The following is a 20,796-nucleotide window of genomic DNA, read 5'->3' as shown; positions in this document are numbered from 1 at the left end:
ATTGGAGTGTAAAGTAAATAAACAATAATTTCTGGCAACTTTGGCATTTCTTTCTGACTTTCTGCGATTGGCTGATGACCAGTTCAGTCTCATTCAAATTAAGATGGGAAAGGCTCCAGCTCTCACACTGCTTCAATGAGGACGCATTAGAAAAAAAAACAAATTGATGGATGTGCACTATATTTGCATTTTATTTATGACAACATTTACTTGTTTTCTCCATGTGAAGGTAACCCAGTTGACGGACAAGCTGAAGAATCAGTTCGAGAGCAACAAACAGGCCCAGGACAATTTACACAAACAAGTTCAGGAGCAGAAAACTCTCCTGCGCTCATCCCAGGACCGGGCCCACACCCTGGAAACGTCTGTCAATGAACTTACTGCCCAACTTGGAGACAGCAAGGAGAAGGTGACCCAGCTGGACTCTCAGGTAGCTATTGGAAGTTATCCCGCTTTAGTTTTAAGGCCAGCAAAATCTCCTCTGGCGAGTCAAATCCAACTCTTATACCGTTGTTGGCATTTTCTCCATCAGCTAAAGGCAAAAACGGAGATGTTACTCTCTACAGAAGCAGCCAAGGCTGCACAGAAGGCCAACATGGAGAACAACTTGGAGTCTTCTCAGCACGCATTGCAGGACAAGCAGCAGGTGGCTTGTTAGTTTAGGTTTTCAAATCTGACCTTGTTTTGGTTTATGGAAGTTAAAAATATATCTAAATAAATATGTAGGAGCTGAATAAAGTCCAGAAGAAAGTGCAGGAACAGACACAGAGGATCAAGGAAAGACAGGAACAGTGCAACCAGCTGGAAGCCTCTTTGAAGGAATACAAGGACAAACATCTGGCCTCGGAGCAGTACGGAGAGAGGCTGGAGGGGCTCAATAAGGTCAGTGTTAACAGAGTTCTAGTACATGTATAAATGTAGGAACATTGTTCCTTCAAAGATGGATTTGAGGAATCATTTAAACTAAGCCTGTCATGATATGCAATAAGTCAATTTATCGCACGGTAAATAAAATGAGGGTGATAATTTTTCCGGCTGCGATTTATCACCACGTGCGTGCAAACATTTGTGCGTGTATCTGTTTGCGTCTGCTGCGTGCACTCGGCACACGTCCGTATTGATTGCATATGAGATACCAGTTCCTTTCACAGATGTTTATTGGTCATCAACACGGCGGATTAAAGTTCATATATACAAAATAAGGAAGCATTGAAAGGTGGAAAAGCGCTATATAAGTATAACACCAACACCAATATCTATATTAAAAATTGCAAAATGTTAGCATTGCTACATTTTTTTTTACCACTCTCTGTACGCTTGATCTTCAACCCAGATCAGCACACAGAGTTCTTTGTAATCCAAAAAATAGCAAAATGGCATATATAATCTGTAGTCGTCGTTTAGCTGAGTTTCACCCGCCGAGGAAGTGGATTAAGTGGACACCAGTGACATAAGTTAGACATTAGTGGAGGAAGTGGACATTAAGGCTAATGGAAAAAAGACAATGCACTAACCAATTTAGCCTCCTATAAAACATTGGCAGTCTTCTCCAAAATGCAAAATTGAGGTTAAAAGGTGAAACTTGAAACATGAAAAATCGCTTGTTTACAGCATTTGCAAACGATGCGGAAAACAAAAAAAAAAAAACAACAAAAAAAACATCTACTACTGACACAACATGCATTTTTTTGTTTATGGAGTGGTTAGTGGCTTAGCGAACGTACTTCCGGTGAACATTTCAAAATAAAAGCACGTCATGCTCAACATGTAAAGAAAGATTTCTGAAGTTAATCTCACATACTTCAGATTTCACACTAAGAATTAGAGATAGACTGATATATTGGCCGATATTTGGAAATTTGACGTATATCGTATCGGCCTTTTTTAATCCAAACGTCCGATATAAAAAAAGTCATGCGCTACCTTGAAAGACGCTGAATGTGTCAATCATCGTTCACCTTGTTAAACATTAGTTTTCTGTGGCAACTCATTGTGTGTGTGTGTGTGTGCGGCTGTTTTCAGCAGTGAGCGGATTTCACTGAACTCTCAATGTAGCATTTAATAAAGACAAGCATTTTTCTACATTATTCTTGTTTAAAAATAATTCACGTTATGAAGGCGGCAAGGTGGGGCAGTAACATGTTTAATTAATTTAATTACCGTAATTTCCCGAATGTAAGGCGCACCCGTGTATAACGCGCACCCCAAATTTACTTGTAAAATCTAGGGAAAATTATTGTACCCGTGTATAACGCGCACCCTAATTTTAGCACCAATAAATAGAAGAATACAAGAAAACAGAGCTCGTGTACAGATACAGAAATGTCATTTTACTGACTGGTGAAACACAGCACAAGCATAGCACATTGGTAGTTCAAAACATTACCGTAAACTGACAATATGTACGGTAATAATATTAACTTCTCCAACTTACCAGAATCCAGGAGAAAACAAAACAGATGAGGCTTTTCTTTTAAAGGCTGCTGTATAACTTGCTCGCTTCATCATCATGAAAATGAAAAATGTTTCTTCCATGGATTGATACGGTAAAATAAAAGTAGGCTAGAAGTCGGAAAACCGAAAGCGCGCATCGCTGTAGTCTAACAAGAGGAACTATTGTTATTCGGGTTTGAGTTTCCCAAGGGACAGATATAGTTGACGGACACAGGAAGTCTGTGTTATGTTAGGTTTGTTATGGTCCGAGTTGCCGAGTTGCAATAAACCAGTGCTTCTCAATTATTTTCTGTGACGCCCCCCCAAGGAAGACGTAAATGTTTCGCGCCCCCCCAACTCTCTGCCGCCACTCTCTGCCGTAAATAGTATCATTTGTCTATAATATTACGATTATAAGTGCGCCTCAGCCTAACATTGTCTCCTTTTTTTCTATTAAAGAAAAAAAGTAACATAGATCAACTTATAATAAAGTATAACTTTATTAACATTGTTTTGCTTGTAACAGAAAAGACTTAACGCGCATCAATTTGCCTGAAGTGTAAAAAAAAAAAAAAAAAAAAAAAGTCACATCCAAACTGTAAAAATACACTCAAGGTACATTTTTGACCATTTGATACTGAAAAATAAAATGTAATAAAATCAGTAAATAATAACAAATTCAAATTAATTAGAAACATTTACTCTTCAGGACAACATGCCAAAAAATTTGACCGAAAAAAACAAAACTGAATAGAAGGGGGGGGAAAAGTGTCTTTGGACAGAAGGAAAGTTTTTATTTTCGCTGATTTACCACAGTGCTCACTGGTTTACTGATATAACACTGACAAAGCGGGACGATTGTGACAATTGGCAATATTTGGCACGTTTTTGCTGAAAAACAATCAAGCGGCTTATCAATGAGATTGAGGTCTAATGTCTTTAAGTGGCGTCTTAACTGATTTGGCTTCAGACTCTCCGCTATAATCATTTTTAGACTCAGTAAACAGTGGTCTTTCCTCATTTCCCACTGTATTAAAAGTCAAAGCCAAAAGGCAAACGGCCCGAAAAAAAGCGCATTCTCGGCGGCCGAGGGAGAACCGTAGGTGAGTGCGGTGGTCGTGACAATCCCAAGCCGAAAATGGCACTTCTCAGCCGGACACGTGAGAACCGGAGAAGACAGTGGGTCGCTGCGTGAGTCCAGCTCTGCATGAGTCTCTTCAGTGTGCTCTTGCTGACTTCAAAAATATGTCACGCACTATGAAAATGAGAGCGCCACTGCCACCTACGGAGTGGATGTGCAAGTACACTTTATTCTAGTACGGCAAAAAAAAAAAAAAAAAAAAAAAAAAGCATGTTCCCCGAGGTCACTCGCGCCACTCCTGGCATAGCTCCCACCATTTGAGAAGTACTGCAATAAACGTTGACTCAAATGAGTTCAAGAAACTAAAATCTGTGCTTTATTAACAGTGAAAAAAAAACAGAATTTAACACAGACGAAATCATTCGACCAATCAGAGTGGTATTACCGAAACAAGTATTACCGAAACAAAATGGTGACGTCATGTACCGTAATGGTCGGCAACGGATCGCCGCATACGTTTTCTTCAACACAACATGGCCGTGTCAATAAAAAAAAAAATCTGTCTTTATATATGTAATATATATATATATTTCTGTCTCCATCCATGTACCCGTGTATAATGCGCACCCATGATTTTACAAGTTGATTTGGGAAAAAAAGTGCGCATTATATTCAGCAAATTACGGTATTTATTTTAGAACAGAACTTTTTTTCCGGAGACCTATATACTGTACTGGCCCGAATATAAGACGGCCCTGATTATAAGACGACACCCTCTTTTTCAAGACTCAAGTTTGTAAAAAGATTTTTTGAACACCAAATTAATTTTTATACAGAAAATAATTACAGTACATCCTAAACAAATGATTATAACAATATATTTGAGAGAAAAAGCATGTTATTTTGCCTCATTCAAATCTTAATATCTGAACATTTAAATATGTAAACTAAAGTGCAATCACATTCGTAAATGAATGGCTTCTGGTTTTTGAAATGTAAATAAACCAATCTATTGTGATAAGACAACAAAATTGCAATAACTGCATTAACCATCAAAGTGAAGTCTAACTGTAACTGTAGTCTTGAAACAAATCTGAATTAGAAAAAACATTGCAATAAAATAATGCAAACTGATTAAACTTGAGAGTAGCTAAGATCCGTCATGACAGAACTTAGCTTCAATTGCCACGTTTACATGGAGCCAAATATTCCAATTACAATCGGAATATTTCTTCAAACCGAATAAATGTGTTCCATATAAACACCTCATTCGGAATGAACAGGCCCAAACCGAATGGAATTTCATTCCGATTCACAGGGGTGGAATATTCCTTTTCCCAAACCGATTAGAAGTAAAATTATATCATGTAAACAGGGAAGCGGAATGGTGTCTGGTTGCGCTCTTTGTGCGCATGATCCGTACTGACGTGGTGACGTGACTTTGTGACGTAAGTGACGTCACTTGCAACATGGCTTCCAAGCACACGCACAGCGCACCCACACAACTTTTTAAATGAACGGCGTATCATTCTGAAGTTTTGTTTCCACTCGAAAAGTTAAAACAGCAGCTGATCTGACGATCGATCTCCATGTTTTGCAACGTGACGCTTTGTTTTGATTAATCTGCGCATGTCAGACGGCAGTTGTCAAACGTCCTTTCGGAATAAAGGCAGTCACATGTAAACGCTGGATCGGAATAGATGAAGTGACATGTAAACAGCTGATGTGAAATTTCCATTCGGAATGATTTGAATCGGTATGAATAAAAGTCAGCATGTATACGTGGCTAATGATATCTGGTGCCTTCTAGCATCGTGAATGGGGAGAGTAGCTGAGATATGTCAGGACAGAACATCGCTTCAATGATATCTGGCGCCATGTAGCGTCGTGAATGGGCATAATGTCTAGACCGCAAATATAAGAAGACCCCCTCTATTTCAGTCTTATTTCATTGCAAAAAACACTGTCTTACGGTATTTAACTTTCAACTTTATAAGAGATGTTTCCGAGTAGGAAATTCAGGCACTTCTGGAGCAATATTTTTTTTATTTGTGTGATTCAATAAACATGCTCTAGGCATTTCAATGAAGTTCAGTGTTTGCATTATTCATTTTTTATGCCAATTTTTACCCTTTTACTGCAAATGAATATCTGCTCCAAAAATCAGTTATCTGCTCCTCAAACTACTAATAATCGGTATCGGTCATGAAAAACTCATATCGGTTGATCGCTACTAAGAAAAGCTTTAAAATGACACCCATAATGAAAAATATAATTGGAATGAATATTTTGGTTTCAAATTTGCTAACGTGCACTTTGCAAGACAAGATGACAGTCATTTTGGATCAAATAAACACTTTAGATAGGCTACAATTAGCACAGAATAAAATTGGCATGGGTTTCTGACCCATTTGATATTCTACACTTAGCTAGCTTTCAAATGACTCGTTATGCAATGTGGGTTTTTTTTTTTTTTTTTTTTTTTTTTAAATACAGTGGTACCTCTACATAAGAAGTTAGTTTGTTCCAGGACCTTCTTTGTAAGTTGAAATGGTTGTATGTCGAGCAGAATTTTCCCATAATAATACATTATAATTCCATTAATTCGTTCCACAGCGCGAAAACCTACACTAAATCCTCAATAAATACCGCTGGTGCTATTACAAATGGCAATTACACATACCAAAACCAATAAATTATAACTATAAATTGGAATAATAATATAGTAATAATAATTCCTGTAATAATGTAACTAATTGAGTACTAATGTTGCGGACGTGTTTTGCATGCCGTACCTGAGCGTAACGTGTGGCTGACGTGACAGACTGAAAGCTGTTTAATATTTTGTTGTTGGCGTCAGCTGCAGCACACAGTAGGCGTGTTGTCTTGCACAAGTTCTGAAATAAATGATAAAATACCTGACGAAGCTGGCGATTTCTATGGCGATTTTACCGCAATAATAATTATCACCTTAAGGACTGGCCAACGGAGGTCGCAGGAGGATCGTCGAGATCATAGACATTCTATGGCTGTATTGTCGAGCCGGTTCACGGATTCGCACACCACACTCATATTTTTCTATCATTTCCATCTTCATTTCAATGGTAAGCGTCACGTTTTTCCTTTTTTCACCACCTGCACCTAATATTCTTGTAACCCTTGTCGATTTCTCTCACAAGAAAATCCGCCGTGCGTCTGTCTTGCGACAAAACAAAAAAACTGCGGCGCTGTCATAAATCGTCGTGTATCGAGCACCTCGTCGGATGTAGAAATAAATGGCAAGTGAAATTTCACGTTGGATGTCGAAAAGATCGTATGTCGAAGTACCACTATATTTATTTATTTTTAATATAGTTTGTGTTTTATTTAAGAATAACAATATGTTGCATTTGAATTGGTGATATATTAGAATTTATTATCACTACAATCGTGGTTCAAATAGTTAAAAAAATTGACAATAATATCGCAATTCGGCAATAATTTGTGAAACAATATATCACCTACTAAAATTTGTTATCGCGACAGGCCTAATTTAAACTGATATTGTGATAATCTGATATTTCAGAAACTGGAGGCACAGGTCATGGAGGTGCAGGCTGCAAGGGATCAAACCCAGCTAGAGGTGAAGAATTTACAGAAGGAGCTGTCGGAAGCCAAACAAAAAGCAACTGAGCTGCAGCTTTTGCTCAACAATGAAAAAACAGGGTGAGTCGACTCAAAGCCATAATTTGGAATTCTGCAAGATTATTATTAAGTATTATTTTGACTGCATGTTATGGCTCAGCGAGCCGATATCAGACAAAACAAACAAAGACTAATCGGACAGTAAAACAATGTTTCTCACTTTAGGAATGTGGCACTACAGGAGGAAATAAATATTAAGACCACCTCTTTGAGTGACAGCCAAAAACAGCTGGAGAGCTGCCAGCAGGACAAAGCTGCCCTCGAGCTCAATTTGGTCAAGTTGACCCAAGAAGGGGAGGCACAGCACGCAGAATTGCATAAGAAAGCACAAAGCCTTGCTGCAGAATTACTGAAGGCCCAACAGGAGAAAGAAACTCAAAAGACTGAGCTGATCTCTGCTCAGGAAAGTCTCGGCAAGACCAGAAAAGCTCTGAAAGAATGTCAGAGTCAACTGGACACTGAGCGGAAGAATCAAAAGACAGCCATGGCGGAAAAGGTCAGTTCTTGTTGGTGTAGGATACTGTTGCACAAAGTGCACAGGCTGAAGAACTGAAAGGGGTATTCCCAGTTTTGTAAAAGGAGCTACAGACAGGTGCATGATAGTCGGTAGCTGCCTAGAAGATTACTGATAGTTCCTTTTCCCCACTTAGAATTTATTTCATCCCATTAGGTGCATATCTTAATTGTTTGTCTTTGGTAAGCAGTTCAATGTAAACAGTGAGGATTCATAGTTGTCATTTTAATATACATTTGGCGAGAAATGTAAACGTGTCTTATACGTTGTAATTTGTAGGAAGTGTCGTATGAAAAGGCAAAGCTGGAGCTTCAGCGGAATAATGAAAGCATAAGCAAGGCAATGACAGAAACCAAACAACAATTGGAGCAGATGAGAGAGGTAAGTGCTGAAAATATACATGTCCTCATGTGAGTGTTTTCTAAATGTAATTTATTCTAGTTTAAGGTTTTAAAAAAAGTGCAGTGTTTCCCGCTACTGCGTCTGCATCGTTACTGCCGTTATATTGCAATGTTTTAAATCAGTCATGTCAGTTAGACTTCATAATGCCCATGCGCTTGACCTGTGTTTTTAAATTTTTTAAAAAAGTTTAAATGTGTTTCAAGCACGTTGGACCAAAGAATATATTAGAGCTGTCCCGACTAGTTGACGTTGTCGACGTCATCGATGACGTAAATGCCCGTCGACGGGTAATGACAGGTTAAAAAAAAAATTACATGCGGATAAAAGTTTAGAATGGCGGGCCCTCGCGATGCAAGCGGTTGTTACTGGCACCCCCAAGGGAGCCGCTGTTATTTCAATGTGACCGGCATTGTCAGATTGAGCAAAGAGGAAGAAAGTGGGCGAGCGAGAGCGAGGGAGCGAGATCGGTGAGTTGGGAAAGTGCGCCGGTAGCGCGGAGTTGGCATCCCCCACGTTTTTGTCTTGGTCAATAAAAGTATTCATAAAGAGCCGTCCGACACCTCTCGGTGTTTTTATGCACGCCGCCGCCTTCCTGAGAAGGAAATCGGACGAACCGACGACAACGAGCCAAGTGAATCGCCGGTTCACTCTTCACTACGGCGAGGAGTTGAAAACACCCAATTACCAAAAAGGGCAGAATTGGTGACACGTGAAAGTGGCATAAAGTCAAAAAAGCGGACCAGAATAGCCAGAGCCTGGAATTATTTCAAGGAAAATATGGAGGGTGCCACTGTGTTTACTCTTTGCTAAGCTGAGCTCTAATACCACGGTAGCACGTCGGCTATGAACGAACACTTGACGCGCCGTCACCCAAGTATAATTTTCGAAGACAACAAGAAACAACAAGTTAGCCGACTGTAAATCCATACAACTTTCTAACGATTTTTTAAAAATGGAAGTTACCTTTATGTGCGTCGTATCAACGTGCATTTTTATTTAATAAAAGAATATATATATTATATAATTATATTTATTTTTTCATTATTATTAAATTTATTAGGATCATTGAAGTTCCCACTTGGGGAAAATATATCCTGTATATACATAATATAATAAAAATATATATGGAAACAGCACTGGCCTGCTTACTGTATTAATCCATGACTGCACTAATGTTAGTTACTTTATATTATAAAGTATCATTGTGTATGTACATATAATAGTATACTATATTTAAATAAACAAATTAATACTATATATTTAATTTTTGTTACTGTGAGTATGTGTGCCTCTCATTCAAAATAATTGTAATATTTCAGTGTGCCCTCTACTATCTATTTTCAGGTAAAAACAAACAAAAGTTGAACAGTATTTCCCCTCCCCCAAAAATGCGGAATTCACACCAGAAAAAGCATCTGAACTCACACAAAGTATTCTGAAAATGGTTGTCTGGGACATTGCAATTCATTTTAACATTTAGAACAATATAGACAATGACATACCACAAAAAGAGTAAGAATTGTTTTGACTCCTGTTAAAGAGGTGAAGTCTCAGTGTTTCCGTTTACATTTTATTCGCACTAGTTAATGCCAGCAGCAGCATTTGACCTCATTGTTTGTGATTTATTATTGATATTTGTTATTTATTTATACATTAATAAAAAATTTAGGTGTTCCAAAATGTTTTTTTGTGAATTAATGAACTTCAACAAAAATTTCATTATTAAAGTACAAATATTCGAGAAAAAAAACAGCACTGAACGTAGAGGAGACGGGGAAGACTATTTGGCAGCCAAATAGTGTGCATTAAATGCTACGTACAAAATGAGAGGTCTGTAATTGTGAAGATGAAAGATAAAGAAAGTCCATCGCGTGAGAGCAGATGTAGGGAAAAAAATCCTTTGAAGAATTTTGTTTTATAATAGTGCAGAAAATAAGTTTGATCAATAGCATTTAGTCCTGGTTAGCAGTGACAGCGGTCAAATATTTCCTGTAGTTCTTATCATATCATATCTCATCGGACATTAATCTAAAATCTTTGTGACTTGTCAGAATGCAGTCTGGCAAATTTCAGTCTCACTTGCCTTTTACATACCTGTATACGTAGATGTAGAATGAATTCATTTAGGCTTGTCGGAATGCTGAATGGCCATTATGCAGTAGAAACCAGCAGCCACATTTAATAAACAGTATAACCGTTTTTCAAGACAGCATTCAACTCCAAGTCACTATAGCATATAAATTCATAATCATTGTTTATCTAATAACATGACAAAAACAAGCCTAAAAGTTCATATAGAATACTTTGTACTCAACGGAGAAGCTAATTATTTGAACAAACCCTGTATGAATTTTGTCACTTGCTATGTTGGCCATTCGTAACTGCTGCTTTTGGATGTGGTTAATAAATTATTTGCTACATTGAAATAAGCTACCTACAAGCTTTGTTCGACTTATCCTCCCAATGTCCTTTTTTAATGCCTGCCTTGCAACTGAGTTTTAAATTATGTCCAACTGTAAACCTCTTTTGGATCATGATTGGTCAGCGCAATTGCTAACTCACTTGCTTAACTTGGAATGAAGTCAAGTAGCTCTGAACCAATCAGAGGACAGAAAAATCCCGACAACACACTAAAGGCTGGGTGGCCTTAGTGAAAGCTAACATGATGTTAGCATGAATCAAACTGAAATCTGATTGGTTCAGGCTAGTTGATTGAAGAACCAACAATCCCGAGTTCAAGGCTTTGGCCAGACAGATAACGTTGTTATGGCATTACATAAAAGCTGAATTTTGGTTAGGCCAAACAAATAATTAACCTAAAAAGAACAGGAGACTGTAAAATACAGTTGGAAATAAATGTATGCAATTATACAATATGTAATTTTAAAATGGCTGTTTGTTTCAGTACTCACATACAGATTGATCTCTTCAACCTTTGTGATGCGTGAAAGCAGAAGCTTTATTCCCAAAAAACAATTTTCAGTCCATGATGTTGACTTGAGACTTAGCAGAATGAGCTGAGAAAGCTGTCATCGTCCACATCTTCCTGGTGTATCTTTGTTCCATTTAAAGGTTTGCATTCATTACTCAGGTTCGTCCTGACATAAAAAAACAATGGACTAGTTATGCATGCAAATAGCATTTTAGATGTTGAAGCAAAAATGAATTCACTTGTTATCAAAGGTAGAAATCCTTAGTCAAATGGCTAGGCAAACCCTTTCGGTGTTCTTGTATGTTGCAGTTCTTGTTGTCCGATCCTAGTGCATACTAAAGATGGACAGAAGTAGGTTCATTAGTATCTGTAGATTTGGCTGGCGTCCTATTGGTTCTGAGCATAGGATCACAAAATTGTAATCTTCAAGGGATGGGTTGACTGAGAGAACCCTTATGAGCCTCTGTATCATCTTGTTAGATTTCCATTTCATAAAGATGGCAGCCCAGCTTTTAAGTATTTCCTTAATTTTTTTTTTTTTAATTCAAAGTTTAGAATTTGCCGATACTTGGATTTTTTTATGTACTGTTTGATTGCATGAAAGATTTGAGCAAATTTGGTGTGTACTCAAAAGTGTATAATGTAGATAGCGACCGAAATGGGTTTTTCCAATAGCGATACTGATTATTAGTAGTAGGAGGGACCAATAACCGCTTTTGAAGTTGATATTCATTTGCAGGAAAAGTGTAAAAATCGGCATAACAAAACAGTATAATGCAAACACTAAACTTAATTGAAATACCTAAAGCATGTTTATAGAACCACACAAATGGAAAATAATATCTCCAGAAACGCCTGAATTATCAGATTCCGACGAGATTCCAACAAGATTCAGAAACCTCTCTTATAAAGTTGAATAAAAGGTCAAATAAATAGCTCTTTGAAATTTTTCTACAGAAACAAAAGCCCTGATGACCTCATCTAAGTATCCTTGAGCAAGATACTAAACCCCTCATTGCTCCTGGTGCTGCGTCATGCATGCAGATGAGGATATACTAGTAGTTTGATGTGCTTGGAGGGCCTTCAAAAGGTGGAGAGGCGCAATACAAGTGTAACTCCATTTACCATGACCATTTAACCAATCAGAGGGTGGGGTGAATACTAGTGCAGAAGACAGCAGGCAGGGGAGAGAGGCACGGCTGCATCGGAGCCAAAATAACCCAGTTTTAAATTGTTTTTTTTCCCCTAATGTTGGCCGGTTGGTTAAAAAAATAAAAAAGGCCAATTACGTCAAATCTCTAATTGTCTATCTCTACTATACTGCAAATGCATTTGTAACATTTATGGAAAATGAATGGGAATAGTTTACATTTGATGAAGATTAAATGTATTTTTAGAAATTGCGTTGAATGGACTTGGAATATATCTACGTTTTTGGGAACCTGATGCATATTTCTTTGAATATCAGTGCAGGGTCTTAGAAGACATTCTGGCTAAGAAATGTTTAACCAATTTTACATTAATTCTTAATGTATGCCATGGAAATTAGCAGTGGGATAGGTGATTGAGGATGCAACAAACATTGCCATAGTCTCATGGGAATATTGGAAAAATGAATAATGTAGCACGATTTTATGAAATTTATATCAGATTAAAACACTTTTTTCCTCACAATAAATACCAAAGGATATACATTTTCCCTTATTTAAAATATTAAAGGGCCAGTTTTTCACATATTATTGAGATCCTACTGTCATTAAAAGCATTTTTTTGGTACAAAAATAGCTTTTTAATAAATTTAGTTAAAAAAATATAAAATTTCCCAAAAATCTTGCACACATACGTAACTGGAGCATCTGTCAACTTTGCAATGAGTACAAGATGGTTTTCACTAGAGGAATTTGCTATGTGTGGTACAGTCACACCTACTAATCTGTTCACGCACTGCTCTTTTACCCTGACAGTTCAATTGACATTTTTATCAGGCAAACCGTCGGATTCCTACTAAAATCAATTTGTCGCACAGTGTCAGGGATATAATGAGACATCTGTGTTTAGTCCCTTCCTATTAGCATTTCATTACTTGTAATTGCTCATTTAAATGAAAGTTGTTTTTTGATAGCAGATATAGTTCGAACGAGCCATATCATCAACCCTTAATAAGGCTTGTCGCTGAGAATAAATCAAGGTTTCCAGCTCTTCTGCTAACTTAAATGTCGCCACAGTGTTAACAGGGGTTTGGTGAGGCCTGACGAGAATGTTTTTTCACCAACAAAATCTTTGTTAGTCCTCACTATAATATACATACAGGCATTGTGACAATCAAGACCGTAACTTGGTGAAAATGTCTGTATATGTGGCCGATTTTTTTTAATGCCACTGTTTGTTTCTCTCCAATTGCTAGGTAGAGAAGAAGCTAAAAGTGCAGTTAACATCGTTGGAACAGCAGAACTCAAAGACTCTGGAAGTGTTGAAAGAGAAGGACCAAAAGCTGGAAAAACTGGAGGTGCAATTTAAGACTGCCAGTGGAAGTCATGAGGAGGAGATAAAAAAGCTAAAAGGACAAGTCGGCGAGTTACAGAAAGTCAGTGTGACGAAAGTAAGTATGAAACAAGGATGTTGGAGCTTTGTTCTTATAACCAGATGGTAATGGCAATCATGGGAGTGACAATGAACTATCGGATTGTCTCCTCCAGGAGGAGGAAGAGCGGCAGTTGAGGGAGCAGGTCACAGAGGTCAACCAGCAGCTGTCTTCTGAGCGGAGCCGGACAGCAGATCTACAAAAGGCATTAGAGCAAAGTCTCCAAAGCCTCACTAAGATCCAGTCTGACTTGTATGGCAAAGAGTCTGAGATTTCAGCACTACATCAAGATATTAAAGTAGGTTTAGACATAATCTCATTTTATGTTAAAATGGTGTTTGTCCACGAATAACCCTTAAAAGAGCCACCTGAGCACTAACAATATATAATCGTACACATAAATCGGAAATCGGTTATACTTAGGTGTATCTGAGTTGTGTACATTGGTACCTCTACTTACAAACGTCTCTACAAATGTAATTTTCAGGTTACGACATGCCTCAACAGAAAAATACTGCCTTTTGTTAAACAATTTTCAGATTACGAGAGTCAAAAATACTGTACAGCACGGTGGTACCTCGATCATTTTGACATCCGATGTAAAATTTGACTCGTTATTTGTTTAGACGTATGAAGACATGCACGAAATACGATTTACGACAGCCTCGCAATTTCATTGGTCTGCCGCAACAACATGGGTCCAAAAAAGGTTAGTGCAGGTGGTGAAAACGGTCACGCTCACCATTGAAAGAAGGAAATGATAGAAAAAAGTATGATCGTGGTGTGAGAGTGAAATAACTCGACAATATGGCTGGTCTCTTCTGACCTCCGTTTGCCAGTTAAAGTGACAATAAAAATGCTTTTTTATTTCCGATTTATTATTATTATTATTATTATTGTAACATTGGCAAGAAGGTCAACAGCTTCGTCAGGTTTTTAATCATTTATTTCAGAACTTGTGCAACACAACACGGCTACTGTCTGGCATAATTTTTCTATGTGTAATTGCTATTTATAATTGTACCAGGAGCATTTATCATAGGTTTTTAGGTTGTGGAATGGATTAATCGAATTATAATGTATTCTTATGGGAAAATCCTGCTCGACATACAACCATTTCAACTTACACACCAGGTCCTGGAGCAAATTAAATCCATATGTAGAGGCACCATTGTATTGTAAAAGATGAGTATGTACTTCCTGCTTTCTGCTTTTAAATGTGACACCATAAGATCTTGTTGCCCTTTTGTTCATAGTATTCATAGTACCCTAACTGAAGTAGAAAAGAGGACATAGTACCACCTTAACTAAAGTAACCCTGCAGGGTCAAACAACACTATTAAACCAAGGTGTTTACTGACTTTTAGGTATCTGAGGAGAAGTTACGCTTAAGCCAGGAAGAGAGTGCAGCAAACCAGACTCATCAGACTGCCTTGGAGAATGAGATCCAGGAACTGAAGAAGAGTCGTGGCTCTCTAGAACAGGAGTTAGCTAGTCGAGATCAGACACTCAAACAGCTAGAGAAGACATTGAAAGAACTCCAGAAACAACAGGTGAGACACTGGACAAATACAGTGGAGCAAATAAGTATTTAGTCAACCACTAATTGTGCAAGTTCTCCCACTTGAAAGTATTAGAGAGGCTTGTAATTGTCAACATGGGTAAACCTCAATCATGAGAGACAGAATGTGGAAAAAAAAACAGAAAATCACATTGTTTGATTTTTAAAGAATTTATTTGCAAATCATGGTGGAAAATAAGTATTTGGTCAATACCAAAAGTTCATCTCAATACTTTGTTATGTACCCTTTGTTGGCAATAACGGAGGCCAAACGTTTTCTGTAACTCTTCTCAAGCTTTTCACACACTGTTGCTGGCATTTTGGCCAATTCCTCCATTCAGATCTCCTCTAGAGCAATGATGTTTTGAGGCTGTCGTTGGGCAACATGGACTTTCAACTCCCTCCACAGTTTTTCTATGGGTTGAGATCTGGAGACTGGCGAGGCCACTCCAGGGCCTTGAAATGCTTCTTAAGAACCCACTCCTTTGTTGCCCTGGCTGTGTGTTTGGGATCATTGTCATGCTGAAAGACCCAGCCATGTCTCATCTTCAATTACCTTGCTGATGGAAGGAGATTTTCACTCAAAATCTCTCGATACATGGCCTCATTCATTCTTTCCTCTACACAGATCAGTCGTCCTGGTCCCTTTGCAGAAAAACGGCCCCGAAGCATGATGTTTCCACCCCCATGCTTCACAGTGGGTATGGTGTTCTTTGGATGCAATTCCGTATTCTTTCTCCTCCAAACACGAGAACCTGTGTTTCTACCAAAAAGTTCTATTTTGGTTTCATCTGACCATTGTGACCATCTGACCATTGTGACACATTCTCCCAGTCCTCTTCTGGATCATTCAAATACTCTCTAGTGAACCGCAGACGGGCCTGGACATGTACTGGCTTCTGCAGGGGGACACGTCTGGCAGTGCAGGATTTGAGTCCCTGGCGGCGCATTGTGTTACTGATAGTAGTCTTTGTTACTTTGGTCCCAGCTCTCTGTCGGCCATTCACTAGGTCCCCCCGTGTGGTTCTGGGATTTTTGCTCACCGTTCTTGTTATCATTTTGACGCCACGGGGTGAGATCTTGCATGGAGCCCCTGATTGAGGGAGCCCCTGATCGAGGGAGATTATCAGTGGTTTTGTATGTCTTCCATTTTCTAATAATTGCTCCCACAGTTGATTTCTTTACACCATGGGTGTCCAAACCTGTCCTCAAGGGCCGCTGTGGGTCCTGGTTTTTGTTCCTACCAATCGAGCGCATACAGTTTAACCAATGAAGTTTGTGCTAAAACAAACAGCACCTGACTGCTATTACACTTGTGAGACACCAGATTGGTGAAAAGATGTCGTCCTGTTTTGTAGGAATGAAATCCAGCACCCGCTGCGGCCCTATGTGGAATAGTTTAGACATCACTGCTTTACGCCAAGCGTTTTACCTATTGCAGATTCAGTCTTCCCAGCCTGGTGCAGGTCTAGAATTTTGCCTCTGGTGTCCTTCGACAGCTTTTTGGTCTTGGCCATAGTGGAGTTTGGAGTGTGACAGACTTAGGTTGTGGACAGGTGTCTTTTATACCGATAATGAGTTAAAACAGGTGCCATTAATACAGGTAACGAGTGGAGCCTCGTTGGCTCTTGTTAGACCTCGTTAGAAGAAGTTAGACCTCTTTGACAGCCAGAAATCTTGCGTGTTTGTAGGTGACCAAATACTTATTTTCCACTCTAATTTGGAAATAAATTCTTTAAAAATCAAACAATGTGATTTTTTGTTTTTTCCCCACATTCTGTCTCTCATGGTTGAGGTTTACCCATGTTGACAATCACAGGCCTCTCTAATCTTTTCAAGTAGGAGAACTTGCACAATTGGTGGTTGACTAAATACTTATTTACCCCACTGTAAATGCACTTCGCCAAACAAATACTGACTGGTTACGTTTCCTGGGGTTAGACCAGTATATAAGATAGATTTATTAACTGACTCAATGTCCAAATCACAACAACACAGCAAAAGCAAGAGATTAAAAATAATAATAATAATAATAAAATAATAACAAGTGGACTACAGTAAACAACACTGGGTCTCTGAGCGACCCACTTTTAAAAGGCACATATACCAGTGCTTCCAAAACCGTGACAAGTAGCGTGTAAAACTTCGCAAAATGTTAGTCAGGCACAATACAATCACATTTTTAGAACCATCCAGACAACTAATAAACATCAGTATCCTTAAAACAGACTGGCGTGTATTCACCCGAGCTGCTACAAACATATCAGAAGCACTGCTCCATCTGGGCCTTTTTAACAAGATTCGCAGAGAGTCATTTTATGCCACTTGCAGTCACTAAAAGCTTTCTTTGTCATCATTTCACCACAGATGCGCAGTGTAGATGGGTGCACAATAGACCTTAAAGAGGGCCACCTTATCAGAGCACTGACCAAATTTACGAGAAAGAACATTAGCTTGGACATAGAGGGAACGACACTGTTGAAATATGTCCTCATTGTCAGTCAGCGTGTCAGTGATTATATGACCGTGTATTTCATCTGACTGCAGGACTTAAAATCTTGGCCTGACAACTTAAAGGGAAAGCTCAGAATTTTTTACATCAGGCTTAATCTTCGAGGTTGTGATTGTTTAATTAGTTGGTAGAGTTGATTTCAAGGGCGTAGGTTTGGTCTCAACATTGGTAGGGACGATATAACAGCAGAACCTGCATCTACACTTTTTGCTGGGGACGGGACCTTAATAAGACCAAATAGATTATTGAACGGGGGGCAGGGCCACATTTATCACGAATATGAACCCATAGGTGATAGGTGAAATTATCAAAGCAAAATAAATCTGAATTCACGTCATACAACGTTCGATTCAAACCTTTGTTTTCAAAAACTACTGAAGAAACATTTTGAAGTGCAAGTCCCTTTATTAGAAAATGAGCTATCCAAGAATGAGTCCACTTCTGGGTGACACTTGGTCACCCCTAATCTCAAACTAAAGTATTGTAATATAAAAGTATTTGGGGAAAAATCATGGAAAAAAAATCAGATATCCAAGGACCGATCTACATCTGAAGCATCCAAAGTACTCTCATGAAATTCTGATGTGTGATGTCATTTCATTCATGTTCATGTCAGTGCCCCTCTGAAGTGAACCCATTCTTGGGACTTGCACTCTGAAGCCACCGTGTTGCATTACGATAATGCACATAATGCAAACAATGATCAAAATAAGGGTCAGCTAGCTTGGCTTTGTTATTCCTTGTGGAGGCTGGCATGACCGCAGTAGTTTTGCAAGTTATCAAGTTCACACGGATTAATGCTATGCTAACTCTGACACAGGTCAGACTTTAAGCAGCAAAATTTGTGTTTTTTTCCCCCCACCTCCAAAACATTGACATCTTTTTACATAACTTACAGTGGCATGTGCTGGCTGAAAAAACACTTCTAATATCCCTCCTCTTCGAAGGGGGTGGAGGAGGCGGCATGTTGTATTTCTGTCGGCGAGGTTGTATGAATGTGCGTGTGTGGCGGGAGGGGGGGGGGCGTCAATCTTTAATCGAACAAATGTGCGTTTGAAGGGGGTAAAATGGACTGGCACATTCAGCAAGTGAAAAGGGATAAATGTAAGTCTGAACATAATGAAAATTATTACTTAATAATGGTAGGGTCTATTCTATCCTCACAACATATGGGAATACAATCCAAATTATCCAAATAACTAAACTCATTGTATAATGCAAATAAGGTGGCCTTTAAGTTGGTGGGGTCAATTTGAGCATCCTGAAAAGTTGGTAGTGTTATGTCCCTACCGTCCCTATGATAACCTACACACTTGGTTGATTTCAACAAATTCTGTGTATTTTGTTAGTTATTTGTTAGTTTCAGGGCTCTGGAGTGGATAAACTAGTGCCAGTCAATTGGGCTGATCTAGCATGCCGATAAAAAACAACATATGCACACATGAAAATCATCAATGACCCATGCAACCAATAGCGTTGGCTATCTTTTCAGGATAAAGTTATTAAAACGTACCATTGCATGTCAATATTTGCAGTATGAACAATAACATTTGCAATCCAACAGCACAGCAGAGGAGCAGAGCGGAGTGATATCACATTGTTTTTTTTACCACTGATTTTTTTTGTCGTAGCCAGCAGTAAGTAACCAGTTTATATTGTTCCTCGTTCTTCATAGGGAATTGTGGAAACTTTACTTTGCCCATTTCTTCTGTCTGTTTCCAAAGCCTCTAAATCAGGGGTGTCCAAACTTTTTGCAAAGGGGGCCAGAATTGGTGTGGTAAAAATGTGGGAGGCCGACCTTGGCTGACGTCCTTTACATACAACAATATATTTAGGCAAATTTTAGCAAGCCATTCCGTGTGTCACATTTGCTTTATTATTTATTTTAATTAATAATTTCAACAATCTCGCAACTAGCCTTTGTGGCGTTCTCTTTCGACTCTCGGGCTCTTATGAAATACTGCAGCTGTAAAATTAAACTAGTTTCAAGTTGCTTGAATTTTCTCGCTACGTATCTTCTCTGTAATCTTGTCGTACATGTCAGTGTGTCTTGATTGGTAATATCGCCTCACATTGAACTCTTTAAAAACAGTGACTGTCTCTTTTCAAATGAGGCAGACACAGTTGTTGCGTATTTTAGTGAAAAAGTATTTCAATTTCCACCTATCCTTGAAGCGTTGGCCGTCGCAGTCAACTTTCTTTTTTTTGTTGATTGTCGCCATTTTAGAAAATTGGGAATAAAGGGGTCACCCGGAGAAATGTTGCTTAGAGTGCTGCTGCCTTTTGGTGGGTAAATTAGGAGCAGCATTTAGTGTGTAAGCTACTTCATATGCTGGTAGCAGTACTGCTGACCAATTTATTAAGTCTGTGTGCGGGCCAGATGTTATTGATTTTATGACAGAAGATTGGGGTCGGATGAAATTTGGCCAAGGGCCGCATTTGGCCCCCGGGCCGGACTTTGGACATGTCTGCTCTAAATGCACATTTTGCCATGTTGCTGGCCATCAGTTAACTCACAGACTGGTGCTGCATTTGAGGAAGGTGGGAAGTCAGTTTCCAACCTCTGATCTTGAAAAATATCATTGGAACGCCTCCACTATTTGTTCGCTTACGAGAAAGCAGATTTGCTGGAGGTCAGAATGTTTTTTGATGGCCAAAATAAAAAATCTTGTCGCCATCAGCCATCCTTGCTGTTTACATTCGCTTGGAACGCTTTGAGTTCGCAACTGGCACCATCCGAGCGGGATAAGTCTGACTTCCCACCTTCCTCAGATGCATCGTGAGCACAAGTGGCCGAAGCACTCCTCTCTATTGTGGTGGTATTACGCATATAAAAAATGTCCTGTAGAATGAAATGAATTATGGCAGTTTGGTGTGACATTGTTTTGGCCGCATGGATGTTTTGGAACAATGATCTGCATTCTGAAGATCTGTATTGGTTTTTATTGGCATGCTAAGCAGGCACCATTGACTCGCGCGAGCTTAGCTACTCCAGATCACTGAAACTAAGAGATAACTTACAAACTGCACGGAATTTGTTGAAATCAACTCTACCAACTAATTAATCCCCGCTAACTCGGAAGATTAAGCCAAATG

At 38.8% G+C, this 20,796-nt stretch overlaps 1 protein-coding gene across 4 annotated transcripts in view; it reads left to right on the top strand.

The window, feature by feature from the left end:
- Positions 1-20,796, top strand: part of eea1 (early endosome antigen 1) — a 66,182-nt gene that overhangs the window by 33,042 nt on the left and 12,344 nt on the right. For all 4 annotated transcript variants that reach the window (XM_057835876.1, XM_057835875.1, XM_057835878.1 and 1 more), the window contains 9 exons: positions 230-430; positions 533-646; positions 727-882; positions 7,080-7,219; positions 7,364-7,694; positions 7,992-8,093; positions 13,451-13,645; positions 13,743-13,925; positions 14,995-15,180. In XM_057835876.1, the coding sequence (XP_057691859.1) occupies positions 230-430; positions 533-646; positions 727-882; positions 7,080-7,219; positions 7,364-7,694; positions 7,992-8,093; positions 13,451-13,645; positions 13,743-13,925; positions 14,995-15,180 (1,608 nt within the window). The remainder of the gene's footprint in view (positions 1-229; positions 431-532; positions 647-726; positions 883-7,079; positions 7,220-7,363; positions 7,695-7,991; positions 8,094-13,450; positions 13,646-13,742; positions 13,926-14,994; positions 15,181-20,796) is intronic.

The sequence above is a fragment of the Corythoichthys intestinalis genome, chromosome 5 (assembly GCF_030265065.1).
Source record: "Corythoichthys intestinalis isolate RoL2023-P3 chromosome 5, ASM3026506v1, whole genome shotgun sequence".
NCBI lineage: Eukaryota > Metazoa > Chordata > Actinopteri > Syngnathiformes > Syngnathidae > Corythoichthys > Corythoichthys intestinalis.
The sequence above is the reverse complement of the archived record's forward strand: the minus strand, read 5'-3'. Positions and strand labels throughout refer to the sequence as shown.